Source organism: Xiphophorus hellerii, chromosome 18, assembly GCF_003331165.1.
Source record: "Xiphophorus hellerii strain 12219 chromosome 18, Xiphophorus_hellerii-4.1, whole genome shotgun sequence".
NCBI lineage: Eukaryota > Metazoa > Chordata > Actinopteri > Cyprinodontiformes > Poeciliidae > Xiphophorus > Xiphophorus hellerii.
In genome coordinates, this window is record NC_045689.1 from 11,186,822 (window position 1) to 11,209,494 (window position 22,673).

Here is a 22,673-nt window from a genome sequence, read left to right on the forward strand (position 1 = left end):
AACCTGCTTTCACAGTCAGCTGGTCTCGGATTTTACATGTTCACATTGCTACATCACATAGTGACCTGTTCTTACTCTGTCAGTAGTTTTGTCAACTGGATAAGGCAATGAAGGAGCAGGCAGAGAATGCACTCCTTGTTTTTTCTAATCTTTTCAATTTACCTCCTTTTATTGAGCCTTTGGTTTATGATTGCAGGGTGGTTCAGATTTTTCCTTTGCCAGGCCTCTTTGACAGTTAGCTCTATTGACTGATAACAGGAATATTAAAGTTGTTCTGTGTATGGCTTTTGGCACTTCTTCCTCCTCTATTTTAAGTGTAATCGTTGGTTGTGCTCTTTCTCCACTAAACAGACCTGATCTATCAGTTGGTCAAGGGAAACTTTGAATTCAGGCACCAGCTCCTGTTTTAACCTGGCTTAGTAATGGTCTCCAATGTGCATAGTTATTATAATTTTATTAGATTTTTTTTTACAATTTTTATTCCTTTTTATAAACTGGGACTGTTTCAGTGGATGTTTGTATACTGGAATCAGCAATGAAGGTAACATATGTCGATGATAGAGATGGAGAAGTGATGCAGACTGTTACTGTAGAAGAGTATGAAGTGCCATTGGATTAAACCGTGAAGTTCTGCTTGTGTTTTGGACCAATCACCTCGGCCAGTTTGGCAAAAGAGTATAATTGATCTTCAGATGTCTTAAATCCAGAGGTTTGCTCACCAGGATTAACATGTAATTATAGTGCTAAGTGCTACATCCAGAATTAGGATTATTCATGGAGGACTTGCATTAAAATATCCAATTTACTGAAATAATAGGAAATTCTGTCTCCTTTGGTTCTTGACGCAACTTTCTTTTCTTCTTAAGAAACATGTGGTTTACAAAAGATTACATTTTTGGAGAATAAAAATAAGACTATGGTATAGAATGAAAAAATACAGTTAAATCTTTTTAAACACACTAGAACTAAACCACAGCGTTAATGTAAGTGTAGTATATTGACCACTAGAGGGTACTATCACACTTTTTTTTATCGCTCATTATCAGTGTAGAGTTGACGAATGTGTTGCAGAAATAATGAATTTCAATACATTAAAAGAGTTTATTATAGGCTGAAAGGTCTCATAAATGAGCACACTATAACTCGGTAATAATAGAAAATATTCCAGAGAGGATCAGACACAAAACCACTGACCTCTAACAATCTGGAAAGGGTCACGGAAACAGAAAGGTTGAACATGTTGTCTTAGCAACATCTGTGCCATATTTAATGTGGTTTTAAAGCTAAACCTTTACAGGTTGTCAAATCTCTTTCAGGTCTGAAAGCTCTTTTCTTTCAAACAGTGACCTATCTCAATGCAATTTGCTTTATTCTCCTTGTTCTTTTGCTTTAAACCGGTTTTCTCTCTCTGTGGAACATTCAGTAAAATCTGCATTTTGTGCACTTCAGCAGACTGTGAAGGGGAAGCAGTGTGTGACAGGTGAATGGGTTGGTGTGGCAGTCATGTTGTTAATGATGCTGCATCAGAGCTCCTCCCTGGTGTGGGTCTCTGCAGCCTGCACAACAACAGGCTGTTGCTCACCTCGGACCATCTGCTCTGGAGTTTATGATTCATGACTGTGTCATGCGAGCTCATTACTTTTTAGTGACTTGGGTGTTTTTTGGGAAACAGAAACGGTCGTTAAGGGGCAAGCTGGGTTATGGTCCCATTTTAGTTTTGATTCTTAGATAAATGATGGCTGTTTTGCTGACAGGCTGAATGGCTACTTTTACATCACATTAAACAAGAACATAGGTTAAAAGGTAGTCAGTCCTACATTCACTGATCTTTGAACGTGTTGAAGCTAGGAGAAAGACTCATCATGTGCTGAAGTGACAGTGCTTTCTACTTTACCACACTATGGAAGGAAAACAGAATAGTTTAGATTTATGCAAATTAAAATCTGAAAAGTCCACTTTGCATTTGCATTTAGCCCCCTTTACTCTAATCCACCTAATTAAAATCTAAGGATGCACTGATGTGAAAATCTGGACCGATATCCATATGCAGTATTGATACTGCATATCAATTATGCAGTTATGACTGGTAATCAATATTTTACTGATTTCATATATATTATCCTACCTTTATAAAAAACATAACTTTGGCATTGTTTCTCTGCTTCAGCTAAACACCCCACAATCACTAACACTGTCACATAATCAGAGATAATTAACAGTGTGTCTTTAACACAACCACTGAGGAATTTTGAATTCACTCTGCTTTGCAGAATTTTTTTTTTCAGCAACATTTGGGGGTTTTCATGTATGAACAGCAAATTGAAGTTGGTTGCTTGAATGAAATCATAATTTGAAAATGAATGAATATACTTTATTAACCCCAGAGGAAAGTTGACATTTCAGCAAGTGACTCTGGAAAAGACGAGAATCTGTAAGGGGGGCAATTGTTGTTGGTTTTTTTTTACAATGCCTTGAAAATGACACAAAATTCCATTTAATCCATCATCTGAAAATTTTTTGCAAACCTACCAAGGAGGTAGGGTGTTTTTGTGTAAAAAGAAAAGTCTTTCTTGCAAAGAGATTTCTTTGTCCAGATGTACGAAGAATCGAGCAGACTGTCGTCACACGAAGAATACGATTGGCAGTTTTTTAAAATTCTTGCAGCTTCTGTGCCGTTATCAGACATTGTCAACAGGTTTTCTGTTAGGTTGTGCAGGATATGTTAAAGGATATGTGGAAAAAGTTCTGAAATGATTTGTCAAAGTTTAAAATATGTATTTGTAGACATTTGGGAAACACTGCAGTTGTCAGTCTTGAAATCTGTCAAGATGATTCCCTTTCCCTGTTAATTTATTTCCGGTATTAACAAACCCCAGCAGGCCTTGGTCACCAGGCGCTCATTTACAACTGGGAGGGTTCTCACTGACCTTACAGGAAGCATTAGATAACAAAAACACCTGATATAAATATCTCATTATCAGTGCGTGACAATATCTGCTGAATTAAAACTGAAGAGCAAGTTTACATCTGTTTCCAAGGCAACTTTTAACTGTCTGTGTCAGAGATGAAGGAACTGGAACAAGCAATCAAATAAAAACACGACGGTCAATATGGGCTTTGTTTTCCCTTTAATGTATTCATTTGAAAATAGATGGTTGAGGGCTTCCACCTTGCAGCCTCGTCCCGGTGGACTCTGCTTCTCACTTACATAACTTTATGGCTCGCCGCACTTTCTGTTAGATAGAATGCATTTATGATTGGAAAACACCCCCCCCACACACACACACACACCCACACGGTGTCCAGTGCTGTGTTATGGGTTTGCTTTCAGGTCCTTGAACTTTAGCTGAGCATCATAAATAATGGCCTTATAAACACTAAAACTAAAATTCATCCAGCAATATGGTGTTCTTAGTCAGTGGTCACAGGCGGTAGAGATTTTATGAATTTATGGCATCTTGATAAAGATTACTGAGGAAAAGTCACTGAGCTGATCTTCTGGAAGGCAGCAGTAGTTGATCTGCAGCTTGAGAAGTTGACCATGGAGTGGACAAGAGTGGCCCTTGTTGCTTTGGTTCTGCTGGTAACTCTGGGATTGTCAAGAGCCAAGGGTAAGACCAAAAAGATACGTTATTATTCAACTCACCATTGTCTTTGATCTGATTTATGGCATCCTGATGTGCTTTCCCACCAGACTTTCTTTTCCTCACATTTTGGCTACTCCACACACTTTACAGTTTTTTATAGATATATTTCAGTTCTTTTCGAAACTGCCCTGAAAACTAAAAATATAAATTTGTTTACAACCTTTTCAGCTTCTCTTCAGTCTGCCGTTCCAAACATGAAAAAAGGAATTCAATTTCATTTCTATTCATACTTTTAGTGATTTAATAATGATCGTCCTTCATGTACTCGGCATAGAAGGTATAAGCCCTCTAAAAATTGGTTTCTGCATGGATATGGTCAGGAAGCCCAACAGAATTTGATGTAGGTCTTTAGTAGAGTAACAGACAAAAGGGACAGATATGCTTTAAATCATTCTTGCCAATTGTTAACCTAAAAAATGGCAGCCTTGATTACAGTTTTCCAGATCACAAAACCTTCAAAAAGTATGAAGTTTAAATTTAAATCCATTAAAAAAGTCAAACACATAATATGTTTATCTACCAAGGCTGTCAGTGTGAGGCTTTTCCTGTGTTCAGCAAATGAGAAACAGAGGAGAAACAGCCCACATGTGTCAGCACCACAGGACAAATACTGACATTGGATTGGCTCGCATTCTGGACCAAGCTCTGTATCATGGTCTGGATCTCTTTCTGGATTGCTAGTAACATCCTGTATTTGGATCAGAAATTATAATTTAAACTATTAATCATATTTAGAGATTCCACTTTATATCTAGTAAGAATCATCCAGTCTTACATGAACTCATGTCTTGGTCCTGGTGAGAATGTTTTCATTCAGAGCAGTGTGCGGAAGTGCAAAAATAAACAGAACATTTCAGCAACATTTGAAAGTTCAATAATTAGCTTTTTACAATTTTATTCTTCACAGTGTTTTAAGGCTTAATTTGAATATTGAATGACAGATGATTCAGCCAGATGACAGACTCATTTTCTTACCCTTCAATGTCTTTTCAGGTCCCACATTCCCTCTCATCCTTGAGAGTGTTTACTGTTCCCTTCACAAGAACAGAAGATGTTTTTAGCTTGGCAAACACAAAGCTGTATAAGAGCTTTGTCAGCATTCACTGTGCATGGCTGTATAAAACTGTTTACAGCACACAGAGATGTAGGCAGGAGATAAGAGAGTGTGAGAGTGAGATGTGACAGCTGTTGCTGCATACGCACACGTTCAGGTCCCGAAGGATTTTTCTGGTCACAGTGATCTCTCTTATGTTTAAGTTTGATGTTTCTTCAAAGCATAACCTGTGCTGGAGCTGGTGAACAAATTTTCCTCTAACAAACATTTTGAAAAATTTGATTGTCAAAATGTTTTGTTCTCTTTGGGAGAATCACAGAACAAAAACTGTTGGCACTTTATGTAGATTGAGGCACTGAAAGAAAATTGTAGCATTCTTTTCAAGCCACAAACCTTTTTATCTCAACTTTCCACTGACTTTGAAATGTTTCTGAAATATCCCTGTCAGCACTCAAAAAAAAGGCTTTAATAATAACATTTGCCCACATATGTAAATTGTCCTGGTATCATTTATCTTGTTTTGAAATTTTTAGATGTGAATGAATTACTTTTATGTTGTTGTCATGCAACTTTTTTCTGTGGTATAACTTCGATCACATCTCTAGGATTCAGAAAAGTCCTCCTAACTCCAGAATGTTGGTAAGATGAGTTTTTTGTACAAACCACTGACTGTACAAATGCCTTCAGAGGGGAGTGAAACCTTTTAAGCTATTATTCTCTTATTAAACATAAGTCTCTTATTTTTCCACAAATAGAAATCATAAATGTCTGGCATGCATTTATAATAAGTCCCATGTGAGTGGAAACTTTACAAATAAAAATCTTTTAAGGCTTTGAACTAAACATTCCAGTCTCAAGTCCTAATTGTCTCTAAGAGGTTTTCCTCGGGGCAGAGAGTACATGTAGACATAAGCTGCTATTAACTTTAAAAAAGTGCAGACTGAATCTCAGTTGTGTTATTTCTATTTATTTGTTTCTCCATAACGGTGCATAAAAACATGAATGCTGTGTGTTTATTTTAAAAAAGGCTGTTCTTCTTTCCTGTTTTCCTGAGGATACTGAATTATTTACCTACTTGGTCTTTGTGATGATTGATGTCGATTATTTCTCATCTTTTGGGGACTTATGATTATTACGTTCTAAAACTTACAGTTGCATAATATAACCCTCATAAGATATTGCGTGAAAAAACATAAAAATCCCACGTTAAATATCAAATAATATCAATAATATTAGTCAGTTTCATATGCATGTGTTTTTCAGTTGAGGAGGAGAACCCCGAGTTCTGGAGGTCAAAGGCCACACAGACTCTACAATCAGTCCTGGACAGAAAACTGAACACCAATGTTGCCAAGAATGTCATCCTTTTCCTTGGGGACGGTAAGTTCCAAGAAGCCCAGATATTTCCAGACTTGTTGCTAAATAACCCGTCTGAAACAGATGTGGCCACCACCATGAAGAATCAGTATTTTCCTTATTTTCTTCCCCCATTGTTTTCTTCTGCATCAGAACATCTTTGATATTTAGAAACACACTGGAATATTGGTAGTGTGAATTATTTATTACAACTGGAATGCATGCAGACGTTTGTGCTGTGTGCCTCAGGAATGGGAATTACAACCTACACTGCTGCCCGAATCCTCAAGGGGCAGCTACAGGACCAGACCGGAGAGGAAACAGTGATGACCATGGACACCTTCCCACACGTGGGGCTGGCTAAGGTTTGTACAGCACAGTAACATGTGGAAAAGTCCTGTTTTCTTAAGAAACTGTAAATATATAGAATGAAGTTTTGAACCCTTTTGATTCATACACAACTTCAAAAATGGCCAAGCAGCAGCAAAAATCCACAATGTTTTCTCATAGAAGCATTTTAAAGGAATAAAAATACTCATATTATATAACAAGAGACATTGAATACAAATCTCATGGTCTCTACCTGTAAATTACAGTTTTTCTCTATTACTAGACCACACGTGTCAAACTCAAGACATGGGGGCCAAATCTGGCCTGCTGTGGCTTTTTATGTGGCCCTCTAGATCCCAAATTATATCAATAAGTGCTCTCAGTTTTTCACAAATCTGCAAAAGCCACACAAAATCCACATTTTTTTTTCCTGATTTCTGAATTTTCTCAAAATTGGTCAAAACTATTGAGTTTGGGCGTGCTGTGATGGCGTAGGGGATAGCGCGACCCATGTTTGGTGGCCTTGAGTCCTCGATGCGGCCGTCGCGGGTTCGACTCCCAGACCCGACGATATTTGCCGCATGTCTTCCCCCTTTCCTGTCAGTCCCATATAAGGGACACTAGAGCCCACAAAAGACTCCCTGGAGGGGTAAAAAAAACCCAAAAAACTATTGAGTTTAAGTGACCACTGCCTCAGCCTTACTTGATGTCAAGTAATAGTCCATAAATGATACAGCACGTAATAAAAATTCACATTTAGCATCATACATTAGCGCAAATATCATAAAAGTTCTTTACAAATATTTCTAAATTGGCACCAAAAATCTGCAAAACAATTACAAAATCCTGGAGGAGTAGCTATTTATTGACATTTTAACAGTTTAATTATTTTTATTGATATATTCTGCCACAACTGGCCCTTTAAGAACATTCATATTTTTGATATGGCCCAAAATGAAAATGAGTTTGACACCAACACATGAACACTGACTAATATCTAAATGGGGTTTACATGCAACCTCAGCATTTGTCAGAACTATAGCTCATTGCAGTGTGTGTTTTGTGCAGACCTACAGTGTAGACTTCCAGATCCCAGACAGTGCAGCCACGGCCACGGCGTATTTGTGTGGAGTAAAAACCAACCTGAACACCATCGGTGTCAGTGCGGCGACTCGCAACGGGGTCTGCAAAACTCAGAAAGGGAATGAGGTCACCTCCATTCTGAAGTGGGCCAAAGATGCTGGTAAGGTCATCTAGCCACTTCTGAGAACATATTTACCCCATAATTTTCTTAGAAAATGCATCATTTTTATTTTTATTTGGAGGGTTAAGACAGAAGGGCAGGTTTACTCTACCAATGCAGTTTTTCTAAGAAATATGATTTGTGTATTATAGTTGTCTAATCTGTTGTTTACAGTTTTCTTTAAAGTTTGTTTTCTGTGGTTTTATTTGACTGCTGCTCTAGAGTTGTTGTTTTTTCTGGCACAACTTAAAGTGAACTACATATAAAATAGTTGGGTACTAAGATTTTAAAAAACTATGTTTGTGATATTTCAATGAAATTAAAATGTCACAAGTTTTTTGACACTGCATTTGTAATGTGTTTTTAAAGTTAAGATCTGTATCCTCCAACCAACATAAGGGGAAAATGGGCCACACTTCATACTCCAGTGATTTTATTCACATAAAATAAGTTGAAGTTAAAGTGACTTACAGATCTGTTGCAACATGTTTCTCTCTCCTCCTTCATTGTGTAAAGTACAATCCATCCTTCTCAGGATTATAAGCTCATTTTGAAAGAACACAGATCAATCTTTGCTGGAGAAATGCCACAAAGCATCTAGTCAAATGGAAATCTTAAAAAGGATAATATTGTTAAGTTGGGATGACCTGAGGAACAGGTCATTCCAAGCATAATCCCAATATGGCATAATCATCTGTTTTATCAACTCCACTTCACGTACTGGAACAAAGGCATGGATATGACTTTTCCCATACTTTTAAATCACAGAGGGCACATTAGTTATGTATTTTACTTTTTTAACACCGGTAATTTTCTGTTAATTTTTCAAAATGCAATCAGTGTTATCAAGGGCCAGACTATCATGCACTAATTAATGATCACTTGTTATTTTAGAATCCCCAAATCATTCTTGATTCATTCCCTGCAGATCTGTTTATCCTTTTCTGAGGCTTTCACTTTTTCTGCTATGGTCTATCGTACCCCATTTTCTCCTCCCAGGTTTTAGTTTAGAAGTTCCCACATACCTGCTGGACTTTCAGTACTCAGTCAGATATATTTGTCTCGATTCCTGGTCATTTGGTAACTGATGGAAGATAATCTACTGATTTCAGAAATAATCCAGTCTCCATGTTCGACATCTCCAGCGAAAGCCTTAGGTTAAGCTTCACAAACAGTGCAACAAGTAGACATGTTCAGAGCTTCAAAAGGACATCACTGGAGATGTGATTATCATAACAGAAAAAAGAGGAAATCAAGTTAAGTTGCTAACCAGTTACATCATACATTACCAAAATGAATGGCTTTGTAATAATACTAAAAGTCCCAAATATAGTAATTTCTACTGCAGCAACAGAAGATACAAGGTTTATGAAAGGGTTACAGTGAGCAATATATTTATTATCATCTCCACTTATGAAAAAGTACAACGCTCTTGGCTGCTATCTGTTTTTATAACGTCAATACAGTCAAAGTGCCGTGTACTCCAGCTACCGCAAGGGGGAGCTGGACCCCACTTCGTGCTTCAATAATTGTATTCACATAAAATAACTTAGTGACATCCTTTTCTCTAACCCTTCACAGCTTAAAGCACAATCTGTCCCCAGATTTCAAGCTTATGTTGAGAGAACAAATGTTCCAACTTTGCTGATACAACAAAAAGGACTCAATGTGACCTACATCGTTGTTTTTGAAGAAAACTTAAATAAATTAGGGCTCTGTCAGTGCAAGAACAAGCTAAAAAAGGGAGTAGTTTCAATCACAGTTTCTTTAGCTATTTTTTCTTATGCAGTGACATTTCTATTGTGAAGGGGGTAAAATAATATTAGCCTATGCTACAATCTGATGACAGACCCTCAGTATTTCTGCCTTTCTACATTTTTTCAAATTGTGAATTTTTAAAAGAGCTTGAATTGGAGAAGCTCTAAAGCTATTCAGAGCTTCACTATAATTAAGAATGAAGCAATGAGTATACATTAAGACAAAGTCTATTAAAAACAACAGAAACATTCACATAAAAAGTGGATAAAAACTTTCAGAAATAAAATGAAAGCTTTGCAGAGGAAGCAGATTTTTGTCTTTGTACCAGAAATCCCCTCAGGTTTGCGGCAAGCCTGGTTTACAGCTTAGCTCAGCTGTTTCTAATGTGCACTTTGACCCTGATCGAGTTCTAGGGTCCATACTGTTGTTTTAATACCTGGACGTTATTACACCAATGTTATTCTTAGTCTTTGACCTGAAAAGAACTCTGCAGCACATCATTAAAACATCCTGCAGACAAGTCATGTTCCTCGTGAGACTTCATTTAGTTGTTGGGAAGGAACTTCTGCAGAGAAGTGCCCCTGGCTGTCTGAAGATAAATGTAGGTGTCACTGGCAACTCAAATATATGACAGCCTGTGGACCTGGCATCAGCTGGCATTACATGGCGTAGATCTGATGATTTAATAACACTGAGAAAAAATACCATTCTTCCACAATAAAATGAGTTTATATGAAAACATTGAACTAAATAACATAAAGATTCTAAAAGTTAATTATTTTCATTTAAAAACAAAATGCTGCTATAAAAATATTGCTTTTACAGTTATGCTGATTTCTGATACACTAGGAGAAATAGGAAACAGGAGTGTTGGAAGGCTCTCTAGTCATATTATCTTAACCAATGACACTGATTTCTAAATTAGCTTTGACTATTGATATCTTCATAGACATATAGAGGTGAAATTTCTTGAGTAGTGAGACTCAACTGTCAGCTAAAATACACAAAAGTCAACAAAACATTTTAAAGTGTCAGATATAAACATAAACAGTCAGAGCTTGAGGAAGAACTCTAATTTTGGCTATTTGTGGATTATTTCCCGATTTCTGACTTGTTGAAAGTGTGATTATATAATAAACAATGAAATTTGTTTTTTTTAAATCAATGCATTAATTGTAAATGGGAGGTTTTAGCTGATATCCTCCTTTAGGAGTATAGTAGGAAGAGTTTGTAGAATTAGAAGTAGAAGTCGATCATTATGGGGTTCTCTATGACCAGCTGATATTTGAAGCTCAAGGCAATAAGGGTCAATATTGCATTGCAATTCTTTTGTTTTTATGAAGCCAGTATGTTTTTTTTTTCCATCTGCCATGTATTTTTTGACTGGGGATAAGAATTTAAACAATTTTTAATATTAACCTAAACTGGGAAAAAATGGTTCTGCAGTTTTGGTAACATTCTACACTTAAACATTTTACTCAATTGCTCCATTAACATAATTGTATTATTATTGCAGGTAAGTCTGTTGGTATTGTAACGACCACACGGGTGCAGCACGCCACCCCAGCAGCCGCCTACGCCCACAGTGCCAGCAGGTCATGGTACGGCGATGCAGACATGCCTGATGCGGCCAAAAGGGACAACTGCACCGATATCGCATCACAGCTTATCGAAAACATAGACATCGATGTATGTTATTTTGTGCCAGAAATCACAACTATGGATATTTTTAAAACAAATTTATTCTTTAAAAGTTTCATTGTGTAAAAATGTGAGCATTCCCAATAATAATGTGTGTGTTTGTCTCAGGTGATCATTGGTGGAGGCAGAAAGTACATGACACCTCGGGGCACCAAAGACCCAGAATACTCCTTGGATTTGTCTTCCTGGGGCACAAGAAGAGATGGACGAAACCTAATCCAGGAGTGGCAGAGCATGAAAACAGGAAAGGTAGATCTTTTGATAACTAGAGCTGACATGTAGATCAATTAACACAAAACCCTCACATCAACAAAGCACATCCATCTAATTCATCACATTTTTGGAAAGGAACTCAAAAGGGGGAATATAATAATCCTTTTAATGAGTGGGTATCTGGGACATTGTTAACAACCATGCAGTGATTTCAAAATAATGCTCTGATATGTGCAAGATAAGGTGTGAAAGTCAGTCTTAAAATATACTGTATCTTCACGATAATTTTAAAGGTCCAGTATTTAAAATCACAAACTGTATACTGCAACCAACATTACATAAAGCAACAAAGTAGGTGGAGTCAAGTGAGACCTGCAGGCTCTTTTAAAAACTTTGTTCAAAAATGACAAATGTGTTCTCCATCTGTAATTTGATCAAGGAGAGACCATCTGATCAAATTAAAGTCAGGCTTTGTTTTTTCAAAATAATACATTCAACTTTTCTCCTGGATGGAATCATTTTGTAAATGTGATGTTTTTGAAGACCAGGACTAAAAGTGCTGTTTGTATACTTTTAGGAGCAAAAACTTTCTTGAACTGACTTCAAACCTTAAGAGTAGATCTGACAATGAAAGCTACACAGAAGATTTTCAGTTGTGTTAAATTAAACTGCATTAAATAAATGTCTATAAAACAGAATGATCACGCAACTGACCTGTCAACACAACTTATTTTTCTTTACAGTGTTAAGTTTCTTGGTCTGTGTGTTCCAGGTAGCCCACTATGTGTGGAATAAAAGTGATTTTGATGCTGTTGACCCTGAAGCCACTGACTACCTCATGGGTAATTCTTTTTTTCCCTCACGTTTCCATTCACCTTTGACTTATTACACGTTTCTCTCTTTGTGCAGACCCAACTTTCATGTCTGGCATTAGAAAGCATCTCATTTTAGTCCTGATGTTCTTGGGTTTCAATGGACTCTTTTCATTTCCTACTGTTGGTGCCAGTCCTGAATACTCATAAACTCAACTTGTCTACAGATGTTTTTAAGAAATAACAAGCTACATTAAATTTCAGCTTATAGTAATGTGGAAATATAAAAATGATCACAGCTGCTTTTGTAGTTTTCTAAAACAGTATTCATATTTGATTGTATAATACAGAACAGGGATTGCTTTAGCCAAAAGGTTTTTAGATTTTTTTTCCCCATTTAGAATGTTATTGTGAAAAGCAGTCAAAAACCCTCCGTAATATTGTGCAGAAAGACCATTAACAGCTTTATTGAGTTATTTTCCAATATGTTCATATTTGTTTGAAAACAATAGTAGCGGGATGAAAACCATGCCGCTCGGCCTCCTTTCAGGTTAAACTGGAAATGTGTAATTCTGATGTGGTTTAGCCGTCTTTTCACAGCTCTGTTTGAACCTGGGGATCTGCGTTATGAGGTGGAGAGGGATCCAAGCACTGATCCGTCTATTGTTGAGACCACAGAAAAAGCAATCCAGATCCTGCAGAAAAACCCAAGAGGTTTCTTCCTACTAGTGGAGGGTAAGAGGCAACGGTTTACAAGTTGTGGTGAATCTTGTGCAAATAATCCCTTTTTTTAAAACCATATACACTTTTTCTTGTATTTACAAATTGTTTAAAGAGGCAATATTTTGTAAAATCATTTTTTTTTAGCTTTACACCATGCTATAGTGTTATTCCCTCATCAGAAGCATACCTGGAATGCCATTTTGATTCCTTTTCCATTTCATCCTTCTTTGAGAAATCCTTGAATAATTTTGAACCGGGGTGCCTAAACGCTTGCTCTCACAAAGTGTCGCCATCTTACCCAAAGCTGCTTGGATATGCAGCTTTGGATAAGGTTTTAGGAATTACAGTAAATACAAAACTTTTCCAATATTTCTTTTTTTTTTTTACCACCAATCTTGGGGGGGTTTAGAAAAGTCCTCATGCCATCAGCTTCATCTCCATCTTCCACAATGCATCATTTCAGAGAACAATGTACCTGCAGTAGATCTGGTGGCTTGACATTGATTCTGGCCACAGCTCAATGAGTTTGCTGCAGCGTGTGCTGTAGGGGGGGTTGAGGCGCTGATGTGTTTCTGTTCCACTCGGCTGCTGCGCTGGCCTCCTCATCCATCTCTCCTTTAATCTGAGGCAGCTGCCTGGGGACGCCTCGCTTCGACCGAGTGTCTTCACAATGACTTAAAAATAACAGGCAAATGTAGAAATAGAAGCAGGCATATGGTGCATCCAGTCACTGACAGCTCCCAGAGATCTCAACTTCTCACCTGGCCTATACTTTTCTTTCCAACATAATGTGCCTTACAGAAGCACTCATACCCTTGAAGTTTTTTTTTTTACTTGACATAATACAAACACAAACTTCCCTGTATTTTGGGTTGGGATTTATGTGACATGGCATCTTATTGTGTGATCAGAATGAAAATGAGTGATGTTTTTCTTTTATTGACAATTTTAGTTTTGACAAATAAAAAGGTTGACCATGTGGCACACATTTGTATTAAACTTTCAAAGGTCACTGGGGATCGCTTAGGCTTCTTAAGAGAATATTATTGTTATTCAAAAGCCACTTCTAAAGCAATTAAATATAAATGCCCTTTGAAGAAGTTAAATTCCAGGGATCTGGTTTAGCTTAAAGGACTTAACCTTGCCTCATTTCAGCCACTACCCAACCCAGCCTTCAGCTTCCAAAAAGAAAGAAAAAACACAAGTTATGCTGTGACCAAATTCAAAATACCACACTTTGCCTCACAATTTTTGAATAAAGATTTAAGGAAATTATCTGCAGCATATGCCTTATCTTTACATGCTGGTTAGATCACAATGATACTGTAGAACTAACTGTTTCTCTTTTTCATTTTATTAGTTTTTTTTTTAGTGTCAAGCAGTAAGATCAGAACTGTAAAAGAAGGCAAAGTAGAAAGCTCAGCTAAAAACAAGCCATTTATTTTTATATTTAGCACTTGAATTAGCTTTTTCATTACCTTTTTTCCCTCTACATGACCCCGCTGAAGCTTCCCCTGTAAGCCTCCTTGTCATGCGTGTGTCCAGGGGGGAGAATTGACCAGGCCCACCATGCCGGCCGGGCCTACATGGCCCTACATGAGGCTGTTGCTTTCGATAACGCCATCGCCAAGGGCCTCGAACTCACAAAAGAGGACGAAACTCTCACTATAGTGACGGCCGACCACTCCCACCCTCTGACCTTCAATGGATTCCCCTTTCGAGGGCAGAGCATTCTGGGTAATTTCAACTTGAATTTTGTCTGCAGATTTAGGTTTAAACTTTTGCTTTGAAGTTTGAGTCTGCAGAGACATTTGCTTCTCTTTTCCCACTTAAGCGTGTCTCTTTCCATTCATTTTGCCCTTCCAGGTGTCTATGTTTGTGTGCACAAGCGCCTGCTTCCTCACAGCTTCAGAGTGCTTCAGCCACCAGCAACTTGACATTTCTTCTGCTTTCTCTCTCCTGCAATTACAGTCTAGGTAAACACATAGCTGGCAGCCTCTCTCTTTCTCTCCTTTCTATTTCAGTCACTTCCTGTCTCTTCATCTCTCCTCTCTACCTGTCTGCAAGCATCGACCACAGTGCCTCCCTATTTCTCACCTTCCCCTGATGGAGAGTCTTCCTACCGTCCTCACATGCTGTTAACATCTTTACCATCAGCTCTCAGCATTCAGTGTTGTCTCCTCTCTTTTCTGCTTACAGGGAGATAATGCCACATAACAGAAAAGAAAATCCCATCACATTATAGAGCTAGGAAACCTAAAAATCTTAAATTGGTAAAACAAACAAATTTCAACTAGTATTGATGTATTACCACCAAATTCATTATCTGGTGAATGAACAGCCAAATTAATAAATTGGATTTAAATACTGTATATAGAAGAAATAAATAAATTCATAAATGGACATTGCATAATTACATACAAACAAAATCACACCAATGACACTTACAATCTCCCCAAGCATTAGCATGTCAAAAGATGTCAAACACACCATAACAATAAATTAATAAATGGGTTAATGGCAATTTAACCGAATTGTTAAGGATCCTTAACGCATTAACAGAAAATTATCAGTAGTAATGTTTCAGAATCTTAAATAGTTTTATACTCAAACTTATCAAAAATATGTTAATTCCACAACCATGGAAGTGGTAAAATAGACAAACGTGGGACATAAAAACAAATCCTAGTTGTAAAATTAATAACCCTTGATTAAAAAAAAATCCAAACAAACTGAATGCCAAGCAACTCACTGCTGAATTTGGTAATCCCTTATCAAGTTTTCATAGAGTTTTGTAGTGTGAACGGCAGACATCTCTACTCCAGCGACAATCACAACCAGCACTTTCACTACAGCACCTGTGGCTGGATGAATGAATGAATGGGTTACAGGGTTGGTGAAGTTGGCTAAATGTCTGCAATTACTTTGTTTAGTTTTTTCCCCCAAACTTTGAAAACTCCTGACACAGCATGTGTAAAAGCACAGTGCAACAACTTCACAGAAGCACCTTTTTTTAGTGGGGATATGAATATGTAAAAGTTTAGTGGCAATACAAAAGAAAAAGATGGACTGAACAATCTTACTTTCCTCAAAGATGCTTGAGATGTTGATAAATAAACTGGTCAAGAGAAATTTCTCTCCAGATCTTCTATCTTCCACTTAAATCTTTTTTTGTAGCAAGGGGTCATTTACCACTTGGTGAACTCTGGGCAGAGCAAAGAAAGCTTTTAAATCCCTGGGTGAGGTACAGTTTGTTTAATCTTCAAACTACTCCTCTCACATCCGCTCTACTGACTTTGGTATGCTTTATCTTTAGGTGGCTTTTATATTCTGCTTTGTTGCTTGACCTATTTGGACATAAGCTTCAAGCTCGAGTAGAGGTGAAAATGTGATGCTGTAAAACTAGTGGTACAGGTTCCTGTTTATTCCACCTTTCCTGGTTCTACAAAGCTTCTTATTGTGAGTGTTTTTATTCACCTGTATTCCTCTTACTTTTATATAACTCCACAGAGATGTAAGTATTTGCTTTCTTGTCTTGTTTGAATCACGGCAAAACTTTTTGCACCTGAAGTGAAGTTTCAAGATGTTTCCAACAAAATCCTCGGCCAAGCACTGATATTTTGAGGATTTGCTGGAGCAAAGTCTTCCCTTTTAAAAGATGCTTCCCACAATAATATCAATATCAGCCTTCCATGTTTTTATTGACTGGCCTACTGTTGTGTGGTTGTTTCATGCAGTTTCCAGCTTTCAGCTCCCTCCGTCCTACCCTCTTCCCTCCCTCTCCCTCCTCCTCTTTCCTCTCCCAGCGGTGCAGCAGTGATTAATGATACTGTGAAACTCTAAGCTCTTCATCAGCAGGGAGACTCGCCAGGCTAATGGCTCATCTGGAGAGAAACACCGAGATACTCAACAAGCTTGAGACCTTCTGTAGCACCCTGGGGATCCGCAAACCCCTCCTTCTATTGTGCTTGTGTGTTTTCATAACCGCTGTATATGTGCATGTGGAAACATCACAGAAAGGAAGAAAAAAAAAAAAGATGAATATTCAAGCTTATCGTTGTGTTTTTCAGGTAAATCTCCTCTGTGGGGTACAGACTTTTTACCCTACACCACTCTGATGTACGGCAACGGACCAGGTCACAAAATCATTAACGGCAAGCGACCTGACATTCGAAATGTCGCCACCAGTAAGACTCAATCACTATTTATAGAGCAGTTGGATTCTAATTACAGAATTTAGCCACACTAAACAGGATTATGTAAAACTACAGTTCTTTGTAAACATCTGCATCTTTATTTTGTGTCATTACAACAAACTTTGATGTATTTTACGGAGAATTTTACAAAAGGATAGCAAGATATAGTGCATAATTGTGAAGTGGAAAATAATTAATTACTTAACATACAGTTTCAATTTCAATGAAGTTGGAATTGAAGCTGTACGGTAAATTTTTGTACCAATATTTACCCAATATTTACTGTATTATATCAATATTTTAACAGGAAATATTGGTACAATCATGTAAGGTATTTAACTGTACCTTACATGATTGTGCTGTATTTTATTTAGGTTTTATTCAGATTTTATGTAACAAACCAACCTGAGGCAGCAGACACATATGTTAAGTTGGGATACCATGAATTGTAAATCTTGTTCAGCCTATGTTCAATTGCCAAAGTACTCTACAAAGACAGCATATTTAATGTCCAAATGGACCAACTTTTAAGTGAATATTTTGCAAATATTCACTCATTTCGAATTTGATGTCTGCAACAAGTTCCAAAAAAGTTGGAATTTACATTAGACTAATATAACACTATTTAAAATCAGAAATATGAATAAAAAGTGTGTTTTATACAAGCGTAAAGGTTATTTCAGAAGATACATTTAATCTGATAAACAATACTCATCTAACTACACATTTAAATTTGTTGGGTATTACTGTAGCTTTTGTTTTGGTAAAATAGTAAACTTTTACAATCAAGTTTTTGACCCAGGTGGTTGTGTGCAGTTTTTCAAGAAAATTCTCTTTGCCTTTCCTTTTTTCTCCGTGCCATTCTGAATATTTAATGGCTGCAATCATTGTTAAAAACTGGGTGTTTAAAACCCAGAAGAATTTGGAAAAAAAAAAACATGTGATAAGTCAAACTTGATCAGTGTGCAGGCAGAGAATTCAGCTGTTTTCCTACAGTTTGGACATGTTCATCCTCTGTATGTTTTTTCTTTTGCAGAAGATAAAAACTACGTCCAGCTCTCTGCCGCCCCCGTAGCCTCAACCACCCACAGCGGGGAGGACGTGGCAGTGCTGGCCCGTGGACCCATGTCTCACCTCTTCAGCGGGGTCCAGGAGCAAAATTACATAGCCCACGCTATGGGCTATGCTGCCTGCGTGGGGGCCGACCTGAGGCACTGCAATGGAGGGCCCATACCACCTGCGAACCCCAGTAAGAAATCTGGGGCAGTTCAGACCTCATCAGCTCTGTTCAGCAGCCTCCTCAGTTTGCTGCTGGCCCTAACCGTGATCATGTAAGAGCCCCTCCCCAGGTGAAGGAGGGGGCTCTTACACCAGCACAGCTTCAGGATCGTTGATGCCAGCAAAGCATTTTGCTGGCATCCGAGAGACAGAATAAGGAGGTGATAAAATTTGCTTTGTTAATCCATCGGCTGCTGAAGAACTTGCCTCATCTCCATTTTTCACTAATAAAATAATTTATAACTACAAAGTTGATATGTCACTATTATGATTAATGATCCATATGAAAACACAGCTTTGTACTCACATTAATAGCTTCACATGGCTTCATCAGGGAAAGCCATTACATTGTTCAGATTTCCAACATCAGAAGTTAAAAAAAATTATTAATACTTTACAGCTCTCAGCTAGCACAGGGAACCTTCATCTTATAAATATCCAATTTTGAGCTTAAAATTTAGTTTGTAACCTAAATATTGAGGTTGCTCACCAAATATTTTGTTTAGAGCTAGGTCTGGGCAATAAATCAATAACAGTATCGCGATAGAGGCATGAGTAATATCAATAAACAAATCAGAAATATGAATAAAAAAGTGTGTTTATTCATATTTCTGAAGAGAAGTTTCAATAGTTTCACTGAACTCTGATCCAGAACTACACAGCATTCTGGGGGATGTAGGCAGAGGAAACGCATTAGCAGCTCAACTTCTCACAGCGAGCTAAGCAAGGTGGGTGACTTCGACCAACCCACTCATTTTTGGTTACCCTGCAACAACTTGTTTAGTAAATTTCATGGCAGCGGGTTTTGCCACCTACAATAAACAATAACAGCAATAAAAATCAGCAGCGTGGCATAAAAAGGATTAAAAAGGAGAAAATCAGCATAACAGCTCCAGAGGACCAGTTACAGGAACAGGTGAGGTCATATCAATGGTTTGGCAGCATTTCAGAAATTTAAAACAACAAAAACAAATCAATAATGATTTCAACTGATATGAAATGCTTATTTTGTGGTGTGTTTTTTAGCCATATTGTCCAGCTAAACAGCATTCGAGTTAAATATTTATAGTTTGCTAGATAATTAATGTGAAACTGTGACACAAATAACATGGTGAACATTTTAAGAGACATTCACCCAAACAGAGTGGGAGTGCTTGCATAAATTTGAGCCTGCATGAATACTTCCTCTAATCCAGATGTAAATTTATTTAATATAAACTACGTCTACGTTACTAAATATTTTATCGATGTGATAAAAATGTACGTAGGATCAGTAAGTAAGATTTCGTTTGCAGTATGTGTAATTTTCCAAACTGTGATGCAACAGGCAACCAACAATCACTCCTCGTGGCTTTGATCCCTTCCTCCAATATCCGCTGTGCTAATTAAGGTTTGAGGCGGCGTGCTTTCATGATATCACTACTGCAGTCCATTAATAATGCAAAAATATTTAAAGTCCATCTATTTTTATCTGTGACAGATTGTGGTAATTATTCTGGACATCTGGTAGGGATTGGAGTTTGTTAAGCCTTATTTGGACTCTGCGCTCATTTAGCCTGGCCAGAGGCCCTCATCATGTTTGTTTCAGATCTTCGTCTTTTACGCCGGGGCTCAATCAGACATCAGACAGTGGAGGAAAGCATCAGAGACATTTTCAAGGATGCTTAAATACGAAAGGAGAGAAAAACTATGTCTGTTAAGAAACAACAACATAGCAAATTGTTCTAGAAATGAACTGGACTTCACATTCAATGCTAGTCAGTAAAATGTATGTACAGTAAGTCTTCGTCCAGTTATTTACCTCTTTTCTTTATTTTCCTGCTTATTCGTCTTTCTTATGGTTGAACTCTGAATAAGCAACATTCTTCTCAGACAAAACTTCAGCCTCTCTCACCAGATTTAATCTACTTCTCAAATCTATAATAGCATCTTCTCTGAATTTAGGTCTTATAAAAATCCAAACATTAATTAGAAGTTTGCTCTTATCTCCAGCGATGAGAGCCTGAAGGTTTGGAACAGATTACTTATTTGGTCTCCAGCAGGAGCCGTGTCATTTCATCTCTGCCCTCTATGATCCCGTTAAGCCCCAAATTAATTGGGTTTAAAGTGATCTTTTCATTTTACCAACATGTTTCTTCTGGCTGGAGGTAAAATGAATGTTTTGGAATATTCCAGTCATGACGGAGCTAAAAATTAGGGTGATGGCATGGAGTCCTTCAAATCTCAAAAACTTAGAGCTCATCACCAAAAATACACCTTTTAAAAACAAATGGAAGCATAAAAAAAGTCAGACAAAACAAGTAGAGACAAAATGCAGTTTTTAAATGTAGGCGTGACCCACTCATCTTTGCAGAATTGCTGTAATTCAACCACAGGGGAAGGTTTTTGAGCATGTCTAATTTCACCAGAAATACATTATATAGGTTGATCATATGAAATCTCTTCACACCCACATTTAGAATTCAGACATTCTTTCTGTCTAAAGCCATTGCATAATATCTCTAATGCTTTAGTGCTGCATGCAAAAAAATAATTTTTTTCTAAATAGAAAAAAACAAAAAAAACTTAATAAAACTAGAAATTAAATTCTGTTTAATTGTTTGGATTTCAGGTGACAAATTAACACAAAAGAGAAAAAGTATTGTTTATGAAGAAAATGATTATTATTTCTTTGTTTGTTTTACATTTCATTTTATTTTACATTACATTCAACTGAGAATCTTAAGTGTTTAAAGATCTGATGAGTTTCTACTGTTTTGTGAAGAAGAATAGACAAGAATGTCATCACTCAGACATATGCTCCAAAAGACATGCGGTGAAATTGCAGTGAAAGATGATTCTATAAAATATTGAGTAAGTGTGGTTGAATGCAAATACACGCCACACTTTTCAGATTTTGAATGGCAAATAAATGTTATGAAACCATGTTTATTTTTATTCAAGTTAACAATTTTGTACTACTTGGTTGGTCTATTACATACAATACCAGTTAAAAGTAGGTGGCTTAATGTAATGCGCAACATACGATTAAATGCATCAAAAATTAAAACCAGGATTTCTACTCATTGACTCTGTTTACAGCTTGCTGTTCACTCTTTAATATTAGTAAAGTGGATCATGACATCACAAAAGCAGGACAGGAAATAAGTAGCTGCTCTGTAATTAACCTTAAAGGATTCTGATAATCACACCTTCCACATGTTCTGCTCTTCGCTCTGCAGCCACACGCTGTGGAGCGCCACATGCTTTCTCTCCCACTGCTGCCCTGCCGGTGGCGCTGCAACACCGGGTAAATGCCACGAATGGGGGAGCTGAGAGGACCTCCGTGGGCTCAGGCTCTTTTTGCCGCAGCTTGGGATGTGTTATGAAATCACGGCTGAGTGAGCTCAGCAGCAGGAGCTGGGTGCTGAAGATCCACATCCTGTAAAATGAAAAATCACAAGGGCAACATGCAACACACAGCTCAGATCTAATCTCCCCTTTTTGTGTTTACTGTGATGAAGGCTGGTAGTATCTTGTTTTTCAGCTTTACTTCTTCATCTCTGCACACTGCGCATTTACGCACAAAATCTTCTGTGATTTTGTTATTGTTATTGTTGTTTTCCCACTTTAACTTGAATATCTATTTTCTCTAAACTTAAGCCCATAAAGAAGAAAAACTGAAATAATTGCTTCTCACATAAAATACTGAATGCCCGTTAAAGTCACTGAAACAAGTAACATCCCCCTGCCAAAAACTTCACGCAGCTCTGCAGAGGTGCGGATTTCCTGCACCTCCATACATGGTTGAAGTCCTACTTTCTATAAACGGCATCAGATTTGTGAAATATCAATAATATCTAGTGGAAGCGCTGAAACATGGGGGCATTTGAGCTTTTGCAAATCCGAATAGTCGCCACTGAGCACCCACTCAAAGAGCGTTACGCGATCCTGTTTCGGAGGGAGAGCTGAGCGGATCTGTGCTCCAGGAGATGTAGCGGTGCAGCGAGGAGCCCGCCTCGTCGGTCAGCAGCTCCGCGAGGCTATCTTTAGAGCCCTGGTGGGCGCGAGGAAATACGAATGGAGGAGTGAGGAAGACTCCCATCAGCCTCAAGAAAACTTTGCGTTATTTACAAATGGGTCAACCTGCAAACCGTCACTCTTGGTGCAAATAGTTGTAAGGTGAAAATAAAATGATACATGATTTTCAAAAATGTTACTAAATAAAAATCTGAAAAGTGAGGAGTGCAGAACAGTTAATATCTTTTACTGTTCTGTGTTAACTTATTAGTAAGCAGGTTCCACCTGTGTGTGATTTAATGTCAGTATAAATATAGCAATACTGTGATGGGTTCAGAAGTTCTTTGGAGAACAAACAGCATG

General features: G+C 37.6%; 1 protein-coding gene across 1 annotated transcript; it reads left to right on the forward strand.

Moving 5' to 3' along the window:
* Nucleotides 1-3,409: 3,409 nt before the first annotated feature.
* On the forward strand, nucleotides 3,410-18,561 carry alp3 (alkaline phosphatase 3). Its single transcript, XM_032590700.1, has 11 exons — nucleotides 3,410-3,611; nucleotides 5,965-6,081; nucleotides 6,307-6,422; nucleotides 7,456-7,630; nucleotides 10,905-11,077; nucleotides 11,198-11,338; nucleotides 12,075-12,144; nucleotides 12,715-12,849; nucleotides 14,383-14,574; nucleotides 16,908-17,024; nucleotides 18,070-18,561. The coding sequence occupies exons 1-11, from the start codon at nucleotides 3,542-3,544 to the stop codon at nucleotides 18,366-18,368; spliced, it is 1,605 nt and encodes a 534-aa protein (XP_032446591.1). The 5' UTR covers nucleotides 3,410-3,541; the 3' UTR covers nucleotides 18,369-18,561.
* The last annotated feature ends 4,112 nt before the right edge of the window (nucleotides 18,562-22,673 follow it).

Bases quoted from the DNA above. Each gene is read 5' to 3' on its own strand.
- alp3 (XM_032590700.1), top strand. From the start codon at position 3,542: ATGGAGTGGACAAGAGTGGCCCTTGTTGCTTTGGTTCTGCTGGTAACT. The intron at 12,850-14,382 runs GTAAGAGGCAAC...GCGTGTGTCCAG, and splicing joins TTTCTTCCTACTAGTGGAGG to GGGGGAGAATTGACCAGGCC. The intron at 17,025-18,069 runs GTAAGACTCAAT...TTTCTTTTGCAG, and splicing joins CATTCGAAATGTCGCCACCA to AAGATAAAAACTACGTCCAG.